The sequence below is a fragment of the Electrophorus electricus genome, chromosome 5 (assembly GCF_041902795.1).
Source record: "Electrophorus electricus isolate QZ-2024a chromosome 5, ASM4190279v1, whole genome shotgun sequence".
Taxonomy (NCBI): domain Eukaryota; kingdom Metazoa; phylum Chordata; class Actinopteri; order Gymnotiformes; family Gymnotidae; genus Electrophorus; species Electrophorus electricus.
This window is the reverse complement of record NC_137501.1, coordinates 20,019,666-20,045,378: the sequence shown is the minus strand read 5'-3', so window position 1 is coordinate 20,045,378 and position 25,713 is coordinate 20,019,666. Positions and strand designations below refer to the sequence as shown.

The 25,713-nt window shown below is 37.4% G+C and overlaps 2 protein-coding genes across 3 annotated transcripts in view; one reads left to right on the top strand and one right to left on the bottom strand.

Annotated features, from left to right (window-relative positions):
* Positions 1–808: 808 nt before the first annotated feature.
* The window catches only part of gtf2e2 (general transcription factor IIE, polypeptide 2, beta), a 25,080-nt gene continuing 175 nt past the window's right edge, over positions 809–25,713 (bottom strand). Inside the window, exons 1-8 of the mRNA XM_035529807.2 lie at positions 25,645–25,713; positions 22,066–22,229; positions 10,327–10,418; positions 9,190–9,297; positions 8,203–8,385; positions 7,498–7,591; positions 6,190–6,305; positions 809–2,911 (exon numbers count right to left, since the gene is read on the bottom strand). The exon at positions 25,645–25,713 is cut by the window's right edge and continues 175 nt beyond it. Coding sequence (XP_035385700.1) covers positions 2,792–2,911; positions 6,190–6,305; positions 7,498–7,591; positions 8,203–8,385; positions 9,190–9,297; positions 10,327–10,418; positions 22,066–22,228 — 876 coding nt within the window. The 5' untranslated portion in view covers position 22,229; positions 25,645–25,713 and the 3' untranslated portion in view covers positions 809–2,791. The remainder of the gene's footprint in view (positions 2,912–6,189; positions 6,306–7,497; positions 7,592–8,202; positions 8,386–9,189; positions 9,298–10,326; positions 10,419–22,065; positions 22,230–25,644) is intronic.
* smim18 (small integral membrane protein 18) lies at positions 11,001–14,150 on the top strand. 2 transcript variants are annotated; one of them, XM_035529809.2, is made up of 3 exons: positions 11,001–11,314; positions 12,098–12,171; positions 12,499–14,150. In XM_035529809.2, exon 3 carries the CDS (start codon positions 12,505–12,507, stop codon positions 12,718–12,720), a length of 216 nt encoding a protein of 71 aa, XP_035385702.1. In that variant the 5' UTR covers positions 11,001–11,314; positions 12,098–12,171; positions 12,499–12,504; the 3' UTR covers positions 12,721–14,150. The 2 variants fall into 2 exon arrangements, with proteins under 2 accessions (XP_035385702.1, XP_035385703.1); XM_035529810.2 differs by lacking the exon at positions 12,098–12,171.

Genomic DNA, 25,713 nt, shown 5'->3' with positions numbered 1-25,713 from the left:
TAACAAAGGCAAGTGAGGCCCCTCTTACCCCCCCCCCCCAATACCTTGGTGCTCAATAGGTGTGAATGAGCGTCACTCTTTATATTTATGGCCCAACAGCAACGACGGAATCTAAAATAGGTGGTTGTTAGGGGTCTATTCAGGAACACTTCTAGTTGAGTAATGTGCATTGCAAAGACCAGTGTTTTCCTCCAAAGGTGTAAGGCCATGGCTTGTTTTCCTTTTTCTTTGCTTCCTTGGTTAGGTTTCTGAATATTGTCAGGACTAAGAATGCATTAAATATACACATGAAATATTTAAATGAGAAAATGCAATATTGTTTGGAAATAAATAAATAAATATATATATATATATATATATATATATATATATATATATATATATATATATATATATATATATATATTTATACACAGTAAATGTGAATTATACTGTTGCTTTTAGATGTAACAAATATGACAAGAACCACCCAAATGACATTAATCATTTCCTTGTGTGTTACTTTTTCCTAAGTAGACTGTTTCTGTGGGTCCCAATCACTGGCCTAAGGGGGATGTGCAGTGTTGTTGCATGTTCCCTCTAACAAACGTGAATAAACTCATAAGGTAGTTCTGAGATCTTTCTTCTCCCAACATAGCTGAATCATGATGTGTGGAGGCAGTCTCGCCTGAATTAAAAGAGCAGTGCTTTTCAATCTGTCTTGGATACTTGGTAAACTGCTTTCTCCTGGCTTTAACACACCCAACTCCATTTATTACAGACTTGATAATTACATAATGACTTGAATCAGATTTTTCAACAGGGGGGCTGAACTTGGACTAAGTTTATTTGTATTCCATTTTTCATATGCAGTGGCAATTCAAAGTGCACTGAGAACTATTCAGCTTAAGTAGTACAAGTGGCACTTGGAAGGTGGTTAATTCTGAATAAGCAGTCAATAAGAACAGAACTTTTCATCTTTTGATGTTTTTGAATGTTGCACAAGAACCTAGAGAGAACCATAAGAGAGATTATGTGGCACAATCATGACTGGAAGATCTGAAAAAATTAGAATCAGTGGATGTGTTTACCTAACAAGTCACCTGAGAAGAGCGTGTATGATAACAGTAAAAGTTGCTGTTTGACACATTGTTTCTGGTGTTCTATTCCATTACATTTACGGCATTTAGCAGACACTCTTATCCAGAGTGACTTACAAAAGTGCAGTACAGTAGGTTAGAATTAAACATACCAATGAACTAGAATACTGTAGAATACAGGGATGAATGCTGATGCCTAGTGCAAAATACATAAGGTCTATCTTAAACAATGATAAGTGCTAGAGTTTGTTAAAAAACAAACGGCGCCCTACAATAAGTACTAAATTAGTCAGTCAATAAGGGAGCAGTGTTCTATTAGGTAAGCTTTACACCCTTAAATATCTTCACAATTTGTATATTTATGAGAGCTCTATAATAACTTTCAGCGCAAAGACGCCTGTAGTGTGTCTAGGACCTTTAATTGCATCACTGGAAAACTTTCTCACAAGGTTTGAAAAGTCACTTCTAACTATGCACATCAGTCATAAAAGACAAACTCAATGACTAGATCTACTTGTATCTCATGTACGTAACTGACTAGAGTTTAAAAATAGAACTTTGCCATCCCTATACAAGAAGTTGTTTTCTTGCTTATAACCATCGCTATACAGAAGTATGATTTCCTGCTTTCGGTTTTCATACTACGAAAGGCTTGTTTTCAGACTTTCAGACCATGTGTAGAAAGTAACATGACCCCCCCAACCCCACCACACACACTCACTTAAATATTATGCATGGTGCAGGTCTCCAGCTGGTAGGTTACATCAGATGCTTTAAAGCACCAAAAACACTAGACTGTGAAACATGACCTTCCAGAACCAGAGCTTGTGTGCTCGTGGTCTGAAGTCACATAAGCAGCCAACTGGTGACAGAATCTTTTCACCATCACTTACATTTCTCACTTCACTGCATACAACATGCCTTACTGGTGCATTCTTACTTCAGCCAATATTTTGTTCGTTACATCTGTGTAGCATTACAAAAAAGACTGAATGTGCTGCTAAAATCAAACAGTGCAATGCTGTTGCAGTGTTACCCACAGTGGCACGGTGGTGATCAGTGAGCGGTAACCCATTTTTAACTCCACCTTTCTCATCAGTCAGACACAGAACAGAAAAGCAGACAAAAACGGGTGAGGGGTGTGTACAGAAGTGTGAAAGTGTGGATTGCCAGTGTACACGTGCGTGTACACAGTACGGTCTCCTCATATCCTTTCACTTAATCTCTAAATATAATTAAAATATTTCAGAGGAGCCTGATCCAGCTGTCTATAGCTCATGTACCTAACAGTGACTGAATAGTTGAAAAATTAAAGTATGTCTGCCATCACTGCAGTAGTCAATCAAGACATTAAAATAAAATTTAAAAATTTTTTAAATAAAAACAAACAAAAACACAAAAACAGAACTGAAGGAGAGGCAAAAATGTGATTCACTTTCTTCACTCAAGAGTTTTATTCTAAAACAAAAAAGAGGCTTCAACATACTGTTTAAAGCACAGGCACAAAATAGAAACAAATAAAAGAAAAACTATTTACAGTAAGTTCACATTTGTATTGTTTCTGTTAGTTTTGTGAGAGTGTGAGTGAGACAAACAGAGAGACAATGAGAAAGTTCTGATCAGACACAGGGTACCAGGGGAAATATACAGATGCCAATCTTCACTTTCTGAATTCTTTATCTCGTGTGAGGGATAAAGTTGCCATGTCTGTGTCACTTCTTGGTAGGGACCCCCTCTGAGTAGTCCTCCAAAACTCCATTCAGATGGTCATTGTGAGTCTTGAACCGTCTCTTCTTCTGGGTTCCTGGCTTCTTCCTCTTCTGAATGGACACCTGCAAAAGATGCAGAAGACACATCCACCCGGGATCAGAAGTGGCAGAGGAGTATGGCCTTGAGACTGCAAATTACTCAGCCTAATCCTGAGAGAACTATTTAAATTAACTGCACCCTTTTTAATTTTTTTTTGTTTTTTTTGCATCTGGAAAGGAATCATAATTTTCCACTTACTGTTCTGAAATTTTGTAAAGAAATCTTAAGGTTTTTTTAGCACTCTGTGTTAAAAATAAATCTTGTGTAAAAATACATTGTTTAACAAGATTATATACATTATGCTTTTTCCTTATAATGATCAATATTGTTATTAATCATGATATATACTTTTATAATGCTGCCAGTTTAATGCTGCCTGAGGAAACTAGAGGGTTCATTAGTTAAGCTGTTGAATATAAGTGATTTGAAATAATAGAATAATGTAATGTAAACATTTAACTATGCAAACATGCTTTATTTGCCTTAACAAAACTATAAAAGTTAGCTTGCCTTTTAACTTATTAAAATAATGTAAATAAAATAAAAAATAAAAAGCTGTAAAATTACAAATTCCTTTTGTACAGCAGCAAACATTTTTTAGAGGTACAACAAAGATAAAAAATTAAAATAAAGAACTATATCACCTGGCACAATTAAGTACAAGTGTAATATAAAATATAGTAATATTAAAGCTGCACTATTTAAGATGAGTTTGTAAAAATTACGAAAATTACATTACTGAACCAAGAGGAAACAATATCAGCTAAATATTCAGCTGCGGCGAGTCACCATTTTGAATTAATACTTGATGTATTAATTCAAAAGGCAGTTGTTGGGTCAGATTTGACAACAATTTTCCTATCAAACATCATGTCAGACATCTTTATGCATTGTCAACACACTGTCAAAAAGAATGTCCAGCTTGATGGGTTAGTCACCTAAGTAACGTTAGTGGGGATGTGGCTCAGTGTTGATCTGTACAGCTATGGCATTCATTTACATATGACTTTCGAATGTGTAGTGCTGTTGAGTAAGTTTTTAAATTTTGAAAGGACTTTTAAATGGAAATGACACTGGCTTTTCAGAGTTGCTGACAGCTCTGAGACATGAAGGGATTCAGGAGTGATGCCAAGTTGGTTTTTATAGCTTGAACATGCATGTTATATTGGTGCTTTGCTAGTTAACAACCAGCAGGATAATTATTGCTATGGAATTACATGCTACCCATGTAGAATAATGTAATCTGTCCTTGTAATTTTTTAGTTGTTTTAGGTGTACAGCTAATGTTAGCTGGCGAATTCACTAACATTAGCTCATTACTTTGTATAAGCAGAAAAACAATAAATAAAATGTATTTATATATATATATATATATATATATATATATATATATATATATATATATATATATATATATAAAACAATGTGTGTGTGTGTATATATATATATATATATATATATATATATATATATATATATATATAAAAATATGACACACACACAGAGACATATATATTAACTTCAACAATTATCTACATAGTCAGTTGGCCACCCTGAACAATGTAAGACAATTACAATTATCATTATCAAGTTTGTCTTGAGACTGAATTAATATATCTGGAGAAAACATGGTTAATGATTGCTAGCTTGCTAAATTAACCTAACGCAGTGATGACAGACAGGCTAACAACGTGTATTAGCAGGACTAATAGATAACACAGTGAACATAGTGATGTTTTAAAGGTAGCAATCTATGTTAAAAGTGCAAAATGAAAACACTGTAAACCAGTCATTATGCTACATCTGAATTAGTTATATCGTTGCTCCTTTTCGATCCCATTTCATATGAGGAAATGGCCACAAAACATGGCATGGTTGGTGGTTGCTTTGGCATAGTCCAGCTGCAAAAACTTGTGGCTAGACTAATATGGGCGCACATTTTCATGCTCTCAGGGTGGTTGCTGTGATGCTAGCTACGTTCTCAGGTGAAGGAAAATATTTGTTGTTTCTCATTTTGGTTCCAACAATAGACAACATATGCTGCAGTCTGAATTAATCTGCGCTTTAAATATCCAAACCACTTTTAAGCCTTTTTTCAACAATTTACTCAGCTTTAGAGGAAATGATGGTGATAGTGAGGATATACATGCATAACAGTGGAAATTATTCAGTTATAATTTAATGGTTTTGCAAGGCTATTTGCAAGGCTTACATCTTTTTACACTTCCAACTGAGCACAGGAACAGTGCAGCCTTTTCAGTCCTATAAGTTCACATTTTTCCTAATTTTTAAAATTTTTAATTGTAACTTCACAAGGTTTATTTGACAGGACAATATTTTGGTATTGACATTGTTTTGGAGACATAAGCAATATTCTGATGCAAATAAGTGTTTTTTTTAAATCCAGACATGTGCTTATATTGGGCAACTTCTGTTTTTCTTTTTTGTTCTTTACAAGGCTTATTGTACCCTTTGCCTGACAACATTTCTAAAATCCTTATAAATAGCATCCTTATTTGTTAGACTATATACATTGCACATCATCCCTCATTGGCGACAGCAAATAAAGTTGACCGCTTTTGTGACATGACAGTGTTCAGTCATGCTTCTTATGCAAACATCTTTTCCATAATTTTTAGCAACAACAAAATGTTCTCCACAATTTAGCATCCGTAAAGATGGATAGGCAATCAAGAGATCCTACATGTGAAAGAATGGAGAGAGAAGCAATGTTTGTTTACTGGCCTTCAAAGTGTGCTAGCATAGATTTTACTGCACCTAATTTAGCTTTCTAAGGCATCCATGTTTCTCACAATTTAGTCTAATGTCCGTTAAATGTTAGACAGATAGTAGGTCAGCTTGCTGACTAGAACAATCTGGGTTCCCTTTGATTTCTTGCTTTCTGTTTGACTAACAAAGCAGTTTATAGATTGCTTTTAGTAGGGCTACATCATTTAGGATTTTCAGCAAGGTTAATAAGGCAGCATTCACTATAGACAATGCAGATGTTAACAGTATATGACTGCTTTTAATATAGATTACACAGCACAGTCATTATCTGTGACTGCTAAACTAGAAGGCAACAATGAACTTTTTTTCTACAAAAATATCACAAAGATGGTCTTTTTTCACAACATCAACAATCGCATGAGATTACCATTAATATTAGATGACTTCACAGCTGATAACGAATGACATAAGTAAAAATTTGATTAACCGTGTGGTTAAGAAAACTAACAGGCTTTAAGATGTGATTCTGCATGGAGAATGAAAGCTGCATGCATGTGTACGCATTACTTACTATTTTCTTTGGTCCGGTTTCTTGCATGGATGAGATGCCTTGTCTCTTCAGGTAATCTTCTATCTTGTCTTCATCTATGGAATCCACTGGAACACTACGCCACAGCTTCTGAAACTCTAGAGAACACCCACATGACAAAGACCCTGTATCTGTGTCCTACATTTATTTAGAATACAGGGCAGTGTCAGCCAGTTCAATTGCAGCTCTTAGCATTATTGCTCTGGACTCCAATCCAGTTAGTGCTGACCATACTCTAGATTTCTGGAAGTATTGCTGTTATCTGAGACCCAGGTTTGTGATGTACAAATGAATTCAGTTGACAACAGGCACTAAACATACATCTATATTTTTTTATGCTTTTAACCATTTTCTGTTGTTTTGGCCTCTGTACCCCAGAATTTTAATGTTCTAAAAACAGACAGTATAGAAGGGGTTTTTTGGGTTTTTTTTTTTTATTCAATCAGCTCTACGCTGCCATAAGAGATCATACAAAATACCCATTCTTGGGTTGAAGGAAAGTGGCTTAATTTTTGCAGGGTACTATAAATACGTTAGCCCTCATTCTAAATTTTTGGTGGGGTCCAAGACAGGGGACCGGAATGGCCATTGTATTCAATGAGTCGATTTTGCGTAGATCTAGAGGATTTTTTTGCTCATTATCTTTAGCTGTCATACTTTGTTTGTGCTATTGACAAACAAGGGCAGCATATGTTTCATGCATTTCACAAAACTAATGAATTAATTTATCTGACTCCATAATATATAAAATAGATATTGTTTAAGATCTCATTATTTCAGCTTTGTTAGAATGGTTACATGCTATTGTATAGCTCAGCATACAATAAAAACAAGTTTTTTTTTTCCTTGCTAGACAGCAAGGAGAATTTTTTTTTGACCCAGGTAAAATTTTTATCTATCTATCTATCTATCTATCTATATCTATATATATATATAGATAGATATATCTCTATATATATATATCTCTATATATATATATATATATATATATATATATATATATATATATATATATATATATATATATATATATATATATATCTATCTATCTCTCTCTCTCTCTCTCTCTCTCTCTCTCTCTCTCTCTCTCTCTATATATATATATATATATATATATATATATATATATATATATATATATATATATATATATATAGAGAGAGAGAGAGAGAGAGAGACAGAGAGAGAGAGAGAGAGAGAGAGAGAGAGAGAGAGAGAGAGAGAGAGAGATCCCACTGGTCAAAAATGCTGGTCTCAAATCAATATAGTAAACTCCATTCATTCACTCACCTTCATCTACTTCAAACTGACAGTGTTTGTCATTGTAGAAAAGAATCTTCTTCTTGTCTGGCCTGGTGACGAATATGATCTGGTCACCTAAAGCCTGTGCAGTAATGGCCAGAAAATTGACCCAATTTTATTGTAATTTTTTCAAGAACATCATTAAAATATAATGTAATTTGCATAATTTCTCAGTTACTGGTTAACTTGGTCTATTTAAAAATAATACTGGTTCTCTTCATCTTTTAGTTGTAGTTGTGAGCTTCTAGCATCAGTCAAGAAGGGGACCCTATTTTAGAGATATGCTTAGTAGTAAGCATTAGCCATGAGTACCATCTGCTGTTGTAAATATTTAACAATAATAAAATATCCAGTGCTGAAATACAAGACATTTTGTCACAGGTAATGAACACACGCTACCACACACCATACACATTGGTTATTATGGTTAGTTGGCATGCAAACATCCATGGAAACATGGTATTGCAAATTTGAAAGTAGGTGAAGCTTTTGCCCAATACGAAGCCAGCATCAGTATGGCACACATTTTAAGCATGTGCTAATAATGCCACAAATATGACTAGCACTGCTAACAACACTCCAGTTAGCCTTATGCAGGTAGGTTCATTCAGCCTTTCATTCACTGTTAGCCATGACAGCCATTTCCAGCACTGGCAAATGGAGGGCCAGAGTTGATTTCAGAGTGGGCCATACTTTGATAGCCTTGGCCGCGTTGGGGAGGCCCTCCTCCACATCGTCCAGCAGGACCCCTCCCAGGCCTAGCTGGTCATGCTTATCCAGCAGCCTGAGCAGAGCTTTCTTATCCTTCAGGTGGTATTTGGGCTTAAAGGCGTATTTGCCGTCCTGCACATCTATTTTTGGATTGCTCGCCAAGGCCTAGGAAAGTGTGTAAATGAGAGAATTAAAGATATACAGTCACCTTTCCCCTCCACAGAATGTCAGATATTACCAACTCCACTTCCAGAAAAGTTGGAGTTTGCAAATAAAATGTAATAAGCCATAGGGGAGAAAGGAAGAAAACAATGCTAAGGAAAAAAAAAAACATTTTTAAAAATGTGACTAATAAAGGGAGAATTAGGGCTCTACAATATTGAGAAAAAAAATACTATACCTGCAATGTGCCTAACAATATCCTAACACCAAATTAATGAGTCTTTGATATGACATGGTTAGACAAAAATTATTTGTATGTTTGTAAATACTGTGGTTCATCATAACCACCATGGATGCACATCCCGAATGCCTGTGATTGGTCCAGATACTCACAGTATAAAACTCCAATATAACCCCTTTGAATTGCCATCACTGCACATAAGATTATCAAAAGTTGGATAAGAATATATACTTACTCACTATCTCATCAAGAGCATACCCTTTTCCTGATTTGCAGGAATCTATTTGTCAACATGCCTGACACAATTCATTATTTTTCAAGATAGGTAGGTCCTTTATTGGACCAGAAAAACATCTAGGCATCAGACAGCATGCAATATTGTTGACCACGCAGTATGGCAGATACAACTTTCTACATGAATTATCTACATTGAAACACTATGCAACTGTAGGATTTCTGTATATTTACACCAGAAGAGAGCTCCTCAACAGTTGAAAACTGGTTAATGGTTAAAAAAAATAAATATTGGGGAGCCCTGATGATGGCCTACAGATACTGACACTGACCTCACTCATGAGCCACTGCTTTTGCTTCATGCTGATGTCCAGCAGTTTGGTCTCATCCAAAATCTCATCCAAGGTTAAAGGATGAGTGTCGCCTCTCTGATGTCTCGTCTGAGAGTAAAGGGGGGGGGAGATAATTTTCAACTTAACAAGGCATAAACATGTTTTACTGAACCATCAGAAAATTTCTATGGATAAATGCACTGCTGGAAAATACCTACCCTAGTGAAAACTCACACACTTAAGAGGGGGAAGAAAAAGCAAACAAGTCATATGGATTAGTCACATGTGTGATTGATAACACATGTGCAAGACACACGCACACAAACTCCAGGCAAAGTCTGGCATAAACAGGTAAACAAAAAATTTTGAAAGTTGCCATGCCCAAATCAGCTGCTGGTTGCTTCTCATTTTTGGCAGATTCTTCATCTTTCGAAGGCTAGCAAAATGAAATTGTCATGGTAGGCCGGCCATCCAGCAGTAGGGACACGGCCACTCTTTCTCTCTCACGCACACACACACACTCACCCTCACACTCACCCACACACACTCTCACACACACAGCACCTGCCCCGGTCCCAATCACCAGCCTATTAGCAATATCACACCTGTTCCTTATTTCTCCCTCACTATTCAAGTCCCCAGGTTCCTACCATCAGTGCTGCACATTCCCAGTCCAAACCAGTGTAAGCCTTCATACTATGTTGCTTTCCTTTTCTTTCCTTACCACTGCACTGCAGCTTGTTTATTTGTTGTCACTCGAGTCATGGATAATAAAGACTCTTAATTTACCATTGCCTCTGGCTCCTTCTGTGCCGCCACTGTCACAGAAACCGCCTCAGTATAGTTGACATAGATAAGCCTGCATATTATAGGTGTATTAATGCTATTTCACAGAAAGACTTTATCTACTGTGCCATGTATTCGCCAGTTTTAAATAATAGGTTCTGGTTTCAGAACAGTGATTATACATTACTGGCTTTTTAATAAAGCTTTGTTTTTCTAAGACAGGACTTATGGATGGTCATAATATTTTAAAGCTCATCGTGGCTGTGCAGTATTGATGGGTGACATAACTCAGCTGCTAAGCAGGGTGAGTCAACTATGTTGCAGGGCAGCATGTGCCAGTGAGAGGCTCACCTTCATGTAGTTGACGATTCGCGCCAGAACACCGAACTTGTAGCCTGAGCTCCCAGAGAGGGCTTTGAGATTGAAGGTTCCATTACTGGAATCTGAGAAAAGAAGAGGAGGAAGGGAAGGAGGTGGTGAGGAAGGCATGACAAATGTTTGTGAACAGGCACAGTTTTTAATATCTTAGAAAGCAAATGTGTAGTAAAAGACGCAGTAAAATATCATTTAAATTAATATAGTTACGGAATTTGTACAGTGTGTCACTTATAAAAGTGCTTAGGCACCTATGAAATGCATCGTTTGCTAGATTGAGACATGCCATACAATATAATACAATGCGATAAAATACAAGACAAAATGAGTACAGTTACAAGATATTTCAATACAAGTGCAAACATAGGATTTTATAAGTGTATGACTAGGTTAGATCTAAGCGCTTTTCAAAGAGATGAGACTTCAGTTGGTATTGGAAACAGCGAGGGCTGTTCGGACACCGAGTGGCAGTTCATTCCACCAACTGGGTGTTATGACAAAAAAATGATGCTTGTGTTCCAGTAGGTGAGGGCCTGACTTGTAGCATCATTTCCCCTCCATCATGTTACTTTTCTAGATTTGAAATATAGCAGGATTTGAAAAATAGGGAATAAAGGATGAGTTCAAAAATAAAACCTGAGGGATGCAGCTCTTCTGCTCTGAAGTTGGGCTAACACTGGCATAATTTCTCTCAAGTCTATCACGCAGCTACTGGAACACAGCCAATCGCAGCAGCCTTCATGAATCCTTCATAAGGCCCTTTGTGCTGAGCGACTGTGGAGCTGACCAACAGCGTAGCAGCACTAACTGAGGACATCTGGGCTGTACCACAAGGAGCAGCAGAGTGGAGCACAGTGTGACATTAGGAGAGAGAGAAAAACATAGACAGAGAGAAATAAGAGACACAGGAAGTGGAGACAGAGATAAGGGGAGAAGGCAGCTCTATCACCTATCGCACTCACAGGTAGGTTTTACATTTTATCATGTTTTATTAGCACAAAGAGAGGGGGCTTAGTAAAACATATGCACACCCACACCCAGGCACTGGCTGGATGCAGACACAAGCTGACAGCAGTTGTGCAGGGGAGAGAACGACGTTGGGTGTACACATGGATGTGTGTCTATTTTACAAATATACACAGAGGGCACAGAGTATGAAGAAAACAAAAGTGCATGTCAAATGCTAATATACCATGACTGATTGCTAAAACTATGACAAGCTAGTGGAAATCACAGAAAAGAGGTTAGCTCACCCTATTGAAATATTTTTCAATAGATCACAACACAAAACAGCACATACTCTAACCAGACTTCTTCAATTCTGAGTTTCTAATTTAACCACACATATACCAGTGCAGTCTTGTCCACAAGTAGCCAAATGCTAGATCAATGGGATCAGATCAGCATAAAAGAAACTATGAAATCCAGTTTCTACTGATTTGAACACTTCACTTTGGTGCCCAAGTGAAGTGATCCTCACACACCCTAAAAAAGGAGATGTCTTATGTGTGGGATGAGGGAGCAAACAGCACAAAACATGCTCCTGCAAACCATGTTCACGCTGCATTAGACATCGACGCATGAACACAGTCACAGATCTTATTACACAGCTAACTAGATAGCTAATTGTCTACAATACTGTTTGAACGGCAGCCATGCTCACACACTAATCTATTATCCATGAGAAAAAAATAAGCCATAAGGAAAACAGTTTTGTGAGAATGATGATGCAGACATTGGCCCTTAGATGCACAGACGGTGGGTGCATATACTTCCAAACCATCTCTGCCTTTCTAACTCAACTCCAGCCAACCAAACCAGGTCAGTGGTCTCGTCTTATTCATATCTCTGTGGTTTGTGTTCTCTATCTGTTTCACATCTTTCTTTTTTCTCCCCCCTTCTTTATCTGTGCATCCAACTATCTATCTATCTATCCATCCATCCATCTCTCCTTACATCCATTATCTATATCTTTAATTCTTTACACATCTCTATTTATCTGTCAATTTAAATGTAAATCCCTTATTTACCATTTCTCACCTCTTCATCTCTTTCTCTCTATTGATTATCTAAAATTCTATCCTGGGTCTATCAATTTGTTTATTCATCTATTCATCTCTCATTTTATTTCCCTCTCTCGCTCTCTAGAACATCATGAGTCTCTCCAGCAACAGCATCGCGTTCATTCAGCAGGTCTACCCATTTCACGATGGCTGGAACATCGCCTGCTTTGTCATCCTCCTCCTCTTTATCCTCACCATCCTTTCCCTCGCCATGCTGGCCTTCCTCTACGAGCTGCTCGACTGCAGCTGCTTCGCCAAGCCCAAGGCCAGCCGCAATCACTGCAGACACAGTGATGAGATTGTGTAGGCTCCACGCCAAGGAGAGAGAATGGTATGCGCTCAAATCATTATGAGCTATGCACACAGGCCACACAGAGGATCGACCGGGTAGGGTCTTCAGAAAACAGTTTGCACAAGGATGGACACAGGCATACACACATGGAGCTCAGAGACTACAGAAGGACTGTACAAATATGCATATATACACATGCAAGTCTGTGTTTTAGCCATTGTTTTTTGGTTTTTTTTGATAACTTCCCTGGAAATATCACTGTAATTTTTTTTCTATTAGTAATAGGGATACATTTAAAATGAGTTATTCGTAATCTGAAAACTCTTACTTCAAAATCACAAGATTAGGATCAACAATAGCTAATTGCTTCAAGATACAGAATAAAAGAATGAAGTGATTGTTGGATAGATTGGGATATTGAGAGATGAAAGAGATGAAAAATCAGTAGAGTCAGCAGAGTGTGAACATGATTAGCAGAATTTAACTAGGCCCTGGTCACGATGAGGCCACTAGCTAGACTACATAGGTGATTTTCAACCCAGTTTTTGGGAGCGGATATGTCACTTTCGCTCACTTCCCAACAGGCCTGTTTCAAGGCATTAACAAAACTGAAAACCTGGTACAATTGTATTTTGAGTAGGTTAAAGCTAAAATGTCATCACTGATGATGGGTAATGAGGGTCTACTGTGATGTTTCAGCAACTCAAAGCAGATGTGATTCAACTTCACAGGTAATAATAGCCTAAATCTATTTCAGATAGATTTAATTGGTTGTTTTAAAAAAGGGAAAATACTTAACTATACAGTGTCTTCAGAGTCCAGCACGAGCACTGCTCTTGCTACAGGCAACAGCAAGGGAAGCTAAATTATTCAGTACTTCTACACTCACCATGGTTATTTCTCTGATTACTCAAGCTCCTTCCAAGGCCATCAGTAACTGAGACACCAGAGGTGTGCAAGTCAGTTACAGCCAAAAACACAGCAGTTTAGTCTCAGTTTCGTATCCAACACAGCTCATTAATCTCCTTTCACTTGATCACAAACTGGAACTGAATCACGATTTCAGATCACGACCTGCAGTGTGGCAGGGCTGGAAAGGCAGTAATATATGTGCTGAGGTCATTGTGTAGCTTGGACTGAACACAGATGCGTGCGTGGGGGTGTGGGTGGGATGGTGGTCCAGAAGAGTGAGGTCTTATTGTCTTAACTGACAAAAAAAAAAAAGAAACATGTACATTTTCTACATATTTATGTATAAAAATTTATATCTTCAAAGTTTAGCTGCAAGTTTTCCATATCAAACCCACCATATTCCCCCAAGCAATGTTGGGGTGTGTGTCGGGGGGGCTGTGCTGGGTTTAAAGCTGCATTGTATTATTGTTTCATTTGCCATAGCAAAGGTGTGTATTTCACAGAGAAACCAATTAAAAATGCAAACAGTATAATGGTCAGGTGTTTAGCAATTGACTGTAGTTATATCAAATTCTTTGCTTTTCTCTCTCTTGCAAGCAGTGTGTTTCAAAGATAAGCTTTTACATGTGAAGGAAATCCTTGATAATTGCTTGATAGCCAACATCAAAACTTTTTTTAATGAATCACAAGTGTTTTTCAGATGAGTCCCAAAGGACCCCAGAGTGGTCCACATTTTGCATGGAATAAATATAAGGTCAAATGTTCTGAGAAACAAAAAGCAGAATCCATAATGAAGAAATCAACCTTTGTTAACTAGAGCAATTTCATTCAATTAATATAACATTATTGATCATGAATGAAAATGTAGTGTGTCAGTAGCATACTGCATAAAACCAGACACAAACAAGGATGAATAAAGTTGGTCTAAAATGGGGGGGGGTTCCAGATGTACTTCCTAGAAATAAAATTACAAGCGCGAGATATATCTATATGAGGTACATTTACATGCATTTATATACGTAGCATAGCATACACTGTCAAAAGATTATTACCAAGAGCAGCAGTGATCACTGTACTCAGTCTAAAGTGCAAAATAAAATTATTTTCTGATGTCATAACAAAAAGTAATAGAGCACAGTATACATCAGTGTGTATTAATATACTGTAAACATGGATCTGTATAGTGTAGCTCAGCACAGCTGAGCAGATCACTAGTGTCCCTGCAGATAGGACACTTGTATAGTCTAATTGCGTCTAATCTCACAGCATCTTTCTTTAGCACAAACTATATCAGTCTGCTATTGAATGTTGTTCTGATTTTCCACCATTTTATTCAGGGGATGAAATGTATTGTCTGTAATGGTGAATAGGCTTTGAGAGTCCACTATTCTGTTACAGCCTCCAGAGTGTACCAACCACCTCCACATCCACTCCAACAATATTGATTGGTCACAGGGGAGGTTTGGACTTCCTAAAATTCTCCACCATCTCCTTCGTTTTCCGGGTGTTATTTTGCAGCCAATTCAGTGATTCTTGATACAGTGACTGGTCCTGAGTGCATGCTGGAGGCTGCTGTGTTGAGGCATTACGCTGCAATGGTGGTGACTTGTTAGGCAAAGGCATTAAGCTGCAAGGCTGTTGATCACTGAGCTGTAAAATTTAGTTCCATCCTTGATCTAACACATTTGGCTGTGATATTCAGATGCTACTCAGTGTTTCCCCTGTCGATGTACACAAAGTTTACCTTAAACATCCATCACAATAACACACTGTTGGTACTAAGTTCAATAGATAATGAAATAATTCAAATAATTACTGACAAACTGTGTTTATCAACCGAATGCTTGAATGCAATGAATGCTTATTAAGGATGTCCTGATCAACTTTTTTTGCCCCCAGTACCAATTAGTCATTTAATATTGAGCATCTTCCGATATCGAATCTCAATCCAATACTTATATTTTCCTAAATAATACTATTGCACAGTGCATACTTCAAGTACAATACAGTTATTAAAATCAATCCATTGTATATGCCTGCCACTCATATTTTTTCATATTTCTCGCATTGTGCTGCAAAATGACATGGACCCCTTGCTTGTCTATGTATTCAACATCTCCTCAACTGCTTGGTTTTACATGCACTGCTGTATGAGATCAGTGGAACTGCCGCATACGCAACACTGCACACTTTAAATCAAAAGTGGCATCAATACAGTGTGCTGTGAGTCCAAATAATGACATCGTGGAACCATCAGAACTCCAAATATCTGTGGTAAAGCCAGTAGCAGTCACATATGATAGAAGACCTCGTATGTGGTCGCAAACCTTGTTGTAAATGAAAACCTGTATTTTCTACCACAGCAATAGGCTGGTCAATGTTATGAATTCAGTTACCTTCTATGTAAGCTTTTTTTCTATGTAGGCCATGTTACTGTCTGGAGAAAATGTCTCTGTTCTTTTAAAAGTTTCCTCTAGTGTGTGTTACTTCGGGGCAGCCTTTGCCTGGCTAACCTGAGCAAACTCACTGTATTCTGCCGAGTGTTTATTCTTTAAGTGCGTTCAGAGTGCTGAACCACTGGGCAGCTCTACAAGCATATTTTGAAAGCCATGATGACGCAGAGAAGAATGGCAAAGTTTGTATCCTGCCAGACCATTTTCTTGACCCAGACATTAACGTTTTCTTTAAATGTTCCTGAATGTTGCCCTCAAGCCCTTGGCTGAATTCAATACTACATTTTAGGTGGAAAATGAGTGGCAGAGTAATGGATATTTGGAAGGATACAAATACTTCCCATGCTTTTTATTTATTTTATACTCCTTCCATTTACCCACAGTAAAAGGGGGTGATGATCCATATAATTGAGAGAGTGATGTCCAGACTGATCAGGTGGTTCCTGGGATGTCTTATTTCTTTCTACAGGCAAGGTCCATTATAGATATCCCAATGAAATGGGACTATGTGCAGGAAAGGAAGCTGGCAGATGACTTCTTCATAGGGGCAAAAAACTAATGTAGTAAAGACAGACTACAAACTATTCCCTTGATGAAACATTGATCTGGTCAAAGGGGGGCTCTCTCCCACCCCCAGGCCACAGACCAGACCAGGACCAGCTGGTGCTTTGAGGTTGAGCAACAAAGCCATAAATACGGCCTGGCATTCTGACCCTTAACCCCCACTCATTTGATGGCATGAACTCATGGATGAGAAGGAGAAAAGCTTACTAGCCTGGCTATACTTCAAGAAACTGTGACCATGAATTCCAGTAGATTCAAATCCCTACCAGGGAAACTCATCCCACAGATTCACGAATTAACAACTTGCTATTTATGTCAATCAACAAGTATGGTTATTTTAATATAATGTCCAAAATGTGATGTTTGTCGCATTATTCTGTTCATTACTTGTTCTTTATTCATTTGCATTATTCACCCAGATTACTTTGATTGTATGTTGCTTACCTCATGCATATTGTAAACAAATTGCTACTCAATCCCAGTTGCGTTTACCAGAAATCCTATATGAACCATCTGGACAATATATTTAAAGTTAGTAGTTTCTAAGAAATTAGGAAAGTTATTAAATTGATTATCCAATTGCTCTACCCCTCCCCTCATTCTAAGACTAGGAGGCAGAAAAGGGATGTTCATTATTTTTAATTATTCCTTTATTTCTTTATAGTTGTTTCATGATGGATCCTATATATTCCTGTATCCCTATGTATTCATATATTGTTATTAGCTTAATAATTTCATATCTTTAGTGTGCATTTGTCAGTATTTGCCATTCACTGCTTATATTCAGTAAACTCGTCTGGTTAAGACTGGAGTTCCAATACACTACCGGCAACAAATCCACACTCCTGCTTCAGAAAGGTCTGCCTACAAAGGCCTATATAGCTCTCCTTCGAACCAGCTATGAATACCCAATCCCCCTGTACAAGTATCCTGGTCCTTTCACCATAATCAGCCTTCAAGGTTTGTGCACTGCCACTGAAATTATTTCAAGGAAAGTGAACTCTCTCCCTCAGAGCCATGAGATGATTTCAAGGAAACGGACTCTCTGTGTATGAGCCACTCTGGCAATGTGATGGAAACCTGAAATTCTCCCTCAGAGTCGTTAGACGAGTCCAAGGAGATGGATTTTCCATTTGGGATGCTCTCAGTTTTTGGTGGTGTTTTTTTTTTAAATTAATTTTTCTATTTAGCTACCACCATCCACCACAAACTATTTGCATTAAATTACGCTAGGTTGCCTGTTAGGATAGTTTTTCTAGTCAACTTAATAATACTGGTCATTAAAAGAATTCTCGTCAATGATTGCTGTGCATGTTTTTCCTATCTGTGGTTATTCAATAAACATCCCTTGATTATAACGTCTCAGTGTCGAGAGTGATGTTCTAATGTTTAGTAGACGAGATATAATCATGTACCAAATTGGCAACGTTCATGAGTTGAGACTGTGAATTTAATACATTTTCCCTGTTAATCAGGGTGGTGCCCCAATTAATTGTATTCACTGTAATTGGCCATCTATTAATATTATTAAAACCGCTACACTAAGGCTTTGTTTAGTAAATTATGAGAATATACGCATAGATGAATCTTAAGGCAGCCATAATGTTATTGCTGTTCATTTTCAGTGGCAAGGCTAAGGACCCCGTTTCCTCAAGTGGGTTTAGACAGATAATTCACCACTCTTCCCTTAGCTTATCAAGTCATAGACATCAAGGATCTACTAAAAGGAAGAGAGAATTGTCAGGTTCTGGGGCCTACTATGGAAAGATGAGAGATTTATTCATCTGGAATCACTGATTAAAGTATTGGACTCCATCCCTAACAGTAGTGCAAGCTCAGAGGTCATTCAGCATGGTGAAAAAGATTCTAACAAAAATACAATCAGCATGGATAACGCTACCCTTTGTATACTTGTCTCTTGCAAGATCAGCCAAACCAGCCATGGCCACAAGTATGCTCTCTCTAAGATGCTTGCAAGTCCATGTGAACAACAGGTCCTTGGATGATGGAGAGAACCAAGATTTGACATCCTGACCACAACCCCTATCTATACACACTAACTGGTGAAGGGGTGAGGTTTGGACTACATGTTTGGACCAAAGTAGCTGAATTCTGGAACTTGGAATAGTACTCCAACAATGGCAACTGCTGTTGCCTCTGTTTTTCCTCTCTTAATACAAAAGAAAGCCCACTGTTATTTGTCACTCAATCAGTAATAGTCCATATCAGTTATTCTTTGTTTGCCTTTATTAAACACTTTCTAGGAGTCACAAGACATACACCCCAGCTCAGTACTTGGTTCCAAGAGAATGACTCCTGAAAACCTCAATTGGTTAATTAGCCAGTCATCATCATTGGGAAGAAAATCTTTGTGGTCTAAGGACCACAGTTATCATAGTCTTTTTAAAACTGTGAATGCATGCAATTACAGCAGTTTGCAGCCTATAATTATCCACAACTATTATCAACCCATAATGAGTTACAATTCCATTCAGAGGGGGGATTAACAAATTGAAGGCTGCAAATAGTTATCTGGAGCAATAAATATGAATACATAGAATCAGTATAATTAACTGATCCACACACATCAAACATCAGAAAACACTAGGCTTGAATGCTTATAATAAATAGTCTATATGTAATAACAAAGGAGCTGCATAATGTAATATGGACTGATTGTGAGGAGAGCGATTTGTGCATTTTGCTGCAATTCCCTTTTCCAATGGTACTGTCAATTCACAATCTCTATAAATGTTGTATATGGCTCTAAGCATAGGTCAGCACTTCCATAAATATACGGCCAATTACTCACCAAGTATTTTTTAAATAAAACCCAGTTCCTGAGTGTGAGTTTACATAGGTTTTTTCCATAAGCACCATTTATAAATGAGGCCTCAGGTAAGATACTATAGTGTTTAGTTCCAGCTCTAGTCTATTGCAACCATTTAATCAAACCCTTAGGTGGGAGTGCATCCCCTTATTCAGGCCAGGTGTTAAACCTACCATTGTACTCTACTATAAACTGCACATACAGTATGAAAGAATACAATGATAATCAAATGAAACTGCAATGTCAACTTTAAAAGAGCAAGTAAATTTTACTTTACTTTTTTTTTAATCTGCCTCCCATAATCATTTTTTTTAAAAGGTAGCAAACTATTTATGATAGTGATTATATGTAAAATGTAAAAACAATAACTATTGTGCAGCTCACAAGAGATAAAATTTCAAACTGCTTTGTAGTCCTCAAATGAACCAGTTTATTCTCTATAAAGCAGGTCTCCCACATGGAGATGTTTAAAATAGATTTACTGCAGAATCGATGAAACAGCCAGGACACTGGGGATAATGCATGTTTCATAACGTGAAGAACCACCATTGGAAAAATGACTTGGCTCCATAAAAGTTAATTTTATCTAACCCTTTTTTTAATCTTTAAAACTGAAATAAAATTATAGCACTTACTGCACATTGTGTGCTAGTATGACAGGTGTTTAGTGTAAAAAAAGGTGAAGTTGGTGTACATCAGCTGTGTAAACACTGAGTAACATAGGAATAATTCAGACAAGTTTGTCATATGAAGGACGGAAGTAAACTTTACAGATCAGCAGATCTCCAGCAACAGATCCGGGTATTGCCCAATTAGTTAGCGTATTATGGAGGCCAGTGGCTTGCTAATGTTAGCTGGCTAGCAAGGCAACGAGCTACCTAGCATTAATGCTACAGCTTTATCCTATATTAAACTGAGGATTATTTAAAATCTAAATAATACTAGCTATATAACAAAGTAGGAACAGACAGATTATGCATTTGCTGGTGTGTCGCCATTCAGACAGGACATAGAAAGCGCAATTTGCTCCTGACATTAGTGGTCAACCAATGTGGGTTTTTAAGGGCAGAGGAGGATATTTAGACAGCAGGGCAACTGATGGCCAATACATAAGGCTGATATCAAAACTGATAAAATACAATTTGTTTAATAATAATCATAAATGAAAATTTAATTATAAATAGTTATTGTCTGCACTGTCTCTTTGTACTCTGTCTGCAGTGCATGTATTTTAAATAAAAATATGTATCACCTAATTGAATGTCCACAGGTAGTAAAAAACAAACAAACAACAGGGTGCATGAGTGTTAGAGTACAGGGCTCTAACTAACCATCACTACCTTCCCAAAACTGTCCCGAAGCATATTTTTGAATGCTTGTTTAGGTTTGTTGACAGACTCAGTTACAAGGCAAATAGCCAATCTAAGCGATCAAACAACTGGAAAAACTAGAGGAGACAATGTTAGAGGAGACACACGCACACGTCCACGCATAAAGGGAGATTATATATATATATATATATATATATATATACACAGAGAAACTCTTTTCAGCAAAAAATGAAAATGATTTAAGATGAACACAAAATGAATGGTTACACACTGGAAATATTCTGTTTACAGAATATCTTTTCAGACTTTTGACATGAATGAGTGCTCTAGTTAAAGTTAGATTTCTTGATTGAGTTCTGGTTTTTGATTCTCAAAACATTTGATCTTATTGTGACACCATATTTTTAATCTATACCAGCTGTTAGCACAAGCATACACATTTTGACATGTGTTAGGAGCTTGCAACCAGCAAAAAAGTGGACTGTGTCCCTGAGGCCTGGTTTGGAAAATACTGAATCACCACAGATTGAGCTACATCTCCCTTAGAGTAACAGCTGTTCCCAGCATGTTCCACTTGCTCAAACACCTCTTTTCACTAATGATAACACATTACTTTCACTGCCCCCAGTGCCCGAAAAGCACATCTAAAAAACACATTAGGCTAATCGTACTTACTGCTATACTCAGAAGAAAGCAACATTCTAATCATACCGCTACATTCTAATTGCCAGAACATAACCCAGATATATCAGTTACTGGTGTCTGGGAGCAAAGTCATAATGAGCGCAAGGACCATCTCTCTGGCAGCGTTCTCAAACTACCCAGCTAATCAGGAGCAGTGGACAGGATCCCTCAATCACACCCTTTCACAGAGGACCACAGCGCTTTCCCCCTGCTCAGTGTGCATGCATGGGCTCGTCTGCCAATTCTCAGGCTGCTCACAAACTCAGTCAAGTGTGCCAGGGTAGAGACGACACTGGAGGGCTGTAGCAGTTTGATGCCCATCAGTCCAAAGCACAAGTATGATTGTATTATGGTAAAGCAAGTCTGCCTTTGACCACAGTATGGAACGATTTCAGGAATACTAGCATAAGATCTCTAAGTAATTGACCAACTGATCAACTGATCTCCATCTAATTTAGAATTTCATCTAAAGACTGAACTAAGAGAAATTAAAGGCTAGTAATCTAGATCTGTTTGCTCCTCTTAACATGTGCACACGCGCGCACACACACACACACACACAGAGAGAGAGAGATGGTGATCTAACCTGTGTTGTTTTTGGATGCTGAGGAGGACTCTTTGTCGAGTTTGCTCTTCTTTTTCTTGGAGGAGCCAGAGGCCTCAGAGGATGCAGGTCTCTTTTCTACCGTCGGAGTGGACAGAGCCTTCTTCTTAAATAGTTCACGCTCTCTCAGCAGAGCAGGGTCCATCCTGCATACATGCACACAGACACAACCACACCACTGTCATATTTATGTTTTAGAATGGGTCAACATACATGACAAGTTCAAGTTTGGTTTATTTGTCACATACATAGTCATACACAGTACAACACGCATACTTCCTGTTAACAGCTTATAAACCTACAGGTGAATGTCAACATTACATTACATTACAACATTACACATTCAAACAACAAATTAGGTGTGGTAACTTCAAAAATGGATCAGTTTGATTATAACACGAATCATATTTAAACTTCACTGTGAAAGATTTCTTAAAATGTGAAAGTCGCATTAATGAGTCAAGACTAAAAAATATCGGCTAAAATATAACTAGTGTCGTTCTGCTGCAAGTTACCCTATGAAGCATGAAGTATTCTTTCACAAGTCAGAGCAGTTGGACTTGGTGGGAGTTTTTTTGGAACATGTCACACGCACAAGCTCAAAAAGAAGGTCCGGCTCTATAGGCTGGTTACCTGACTAATGTTACCGGGCACATGGCTCACAATGCAGAACTGTACAGCACCGAATGTTATTGAATAGAAGGAGAGAGGTATGGCTGAACAGTGGAATGGCAAACCCAATAACAACACTTTATTTATAAGCACCTTTCAAGATACCCAAGGTCACTGTACATAAAAATGCCTGCCAGTCATCTTCTGCATTTCCCCTACATGATTAAAGCAAAGAATCTTATAGAGAGCACCATCAAAGGGAGAGTGACAGAGCCAGAGGGATTCAGGAGTGATACTATGTTCACATTCATCACTGAACAGTTAAATTATGTTGGTAATTTGTTAACTGGCTACCAAAAAGAGCCAGCTAAATAATTATTGTTGTAAAATGTCATTTTACCCATGCAATGTTAATACAATGAACCCTTGTATTTGAAGTTGTTTTAGCTGTATATATAAGTGTCTGGCTAATTTGCTAATATTAGCTGATGACTTTGCTGACTCTGCCTTTTTTTGCTTCTTAATTCATACTTGTTTGACAAACCAGGCTAGCCATTACTCTGGGATAATTTCCAGTGCTACTGTCCATTGGTCAATGCATAAACAATGCTAGAAACAATATGCATTCTTGTAACAAAACCTACATTTTCCTCTCATTGTTAAGTTTATATCTTGAGCTTGAATGTTTAATGATGGCTAGCTTGTTAAATTAACCTAATGGATGTGACAGTATGATGAGGATGAACACTTTAGCAGCTTTAATGGATAACAACATGGGGCATGGAAAACAAAGGCAATGAAACATATGCCACTGAAACACAAGAGAAGGACAACTACAGAACAGGATTGCAAAAAGAAAGTATACAAGATACAGGAGAACACTAAATACACAGGGTGCAATGAATCAAGGAATTAAATCAGATACAGGAATGATAAGGCAGCAAAGCAAGAGCACATGGAGATAAGTCATCAGATAAATCCACTCAGGGAAATGGAACACGGCACCACCCACATTACAAAATTTTATTCCGCACTAAGGATGCACACATTAACTAACCGAAAACAAGAGTTTTGACCAAGTTTTGCTAATGTTTAGCAAGATGATGGACCCTCAATCAACTTCCAACCCAATATCAACATTTGTAATTCTAAAACCAGAGATATTAGTAATCAAAAGGTGAATTTGTGCAGTCCTAAAATGTTTTATGTTATATTTAGCTACATCATCACCATAGAAACAACCCATCACCCTCACCCCGATATTTCACAAGAAGGCTGATTATCTTCTGAATTAACTGTTAAATTTCATATTACTAAAACTGCATTATTTAAGACACACAGCACAAATGAGAACCTGTGTTCTGTAAGACACTAGCTAGCGGTAAAAGGTGACATTTGACACTGTCCATTCATGTAAATAATATATTTATTTATTTATTTATTTATTTATTTATTTAAATAAAAAATTGTAACTTTCAGGGACACTCATCCATAAGCACATCTTAAACCTGGTGGTTAACATTTATTGGTCAGTTATCGAGTACAGCTCATCAGTCTGTAAAAATAATCAAAATGAACATCCCTATATCCCTATTCTGCACATTTCATGCAGTTACTTACTTCCATTAGAGAGGTCACCAATTCTGACAACTTGCATAACGCTGCTTTAGCATCATTTATATTAATTTAACATCATTCATACAGATTTACAAATAATCTACTTAATCATTAACATGTTAACAAATTATTTCATTTTACCCACAGAGTTAGGATAATTAGTTAATGATAATTTCATTATAGTTATGTTTATATTTTGTTTATATTCATCTAAATGCAATCTCTGGTCATAGCTTGGTGTTGGAACATTTGTATTTGGGGGGGCCTTAACTATCAAATGACATATCACTGCTTGATATTAATTCTGACTAGATGTAATCTGTTTAGTGGTAAGAGTTTTTTTGTTGGAAGCAACACAGATGTTTGACCAAGCACTTGATAACTTAAATGTTTTTCTAGTAAACATTCTTTTAAGAATTTATTGTGTCTTATTTGTGTTACAAAGACGTGCTTGTTAGACTTAACTCCAACATGTTGCAAGAAAGAATATGATGTGCCACTACATGTATTGAGCTAGAAACCTATTCAGCCTATAAGGGGAAAAAAACAAAAAACATCCAAAGGTTGTCTGTAGCTGCTGATCAGTCTATTACTCAATATAAAACTCTTTCAGTTTATCTTAATTCTGAAAGGGATTGCTCAATAGCACAAAACAGCAGCTCATTTGGCAAATGTCCTTCTAAAATATGGAATTTCTTGTTTGATTTACTACTAACTGCATAATTATGAACTCAATAACGTTTTGCCAACCGGAAAATGTAGTTTACACACTAGCTAATCTATTTGCCTTGATATACTCGAAGGCGAGTATACACAACAGTAACGTAACTGAGTTTAAACACATGCAACAGACAGAGCTATGGATAGCTAACAATATTAACCAAGCACCACTTACTCACTGCCAGGTAACTGAAGCTTCGTGAACTAAATTTGCTCACAAAGAAGTCTTAACAAGCTTACCAGCTTGTTAAGATAGGCTATCTTAGCTAAGAACCTTTTACAAATTAACCTGTAACAGGGTGGTAAGATATCAACCCGCTAACGTTGCCTATCCAACGCTAGCTAACCTAGATGCTTAATCCACACCACCACATAAGACATTAATCAAAACTATCATAAGAACTTTCGACGTGAATAATGGACTGCATTATAAAGTCCTCTTCGTTATCACACCTCTACAAACCAGAAAGACATGTGCCAAAGGCTAGCTCAATAGCGAACTAATAACTTGCAATAGTTAACGTCAGTCAACTGGGCAAATTAGCTAGCTAACGTTATCCAAATGACACAATGGGGGTTGTTAGCGAGCCAATCCTTAGCTAATAAACCTACCTCGCTCTTCCGCCCGTGAACTCTCTCTTTGAGAGGCAAACAGTTGGCTATATCTTATTTACAAACCCA

Bases quoted from the DNA above. Each gene is read 5' to 3' on its own strand.
- smim18 (XM_035529810.2), top strand. From the start codon at position 12,505: ATGAGTCTCTCCAGCAACAGCATCGCGTTCATTCAGCAGGTCTACCCA.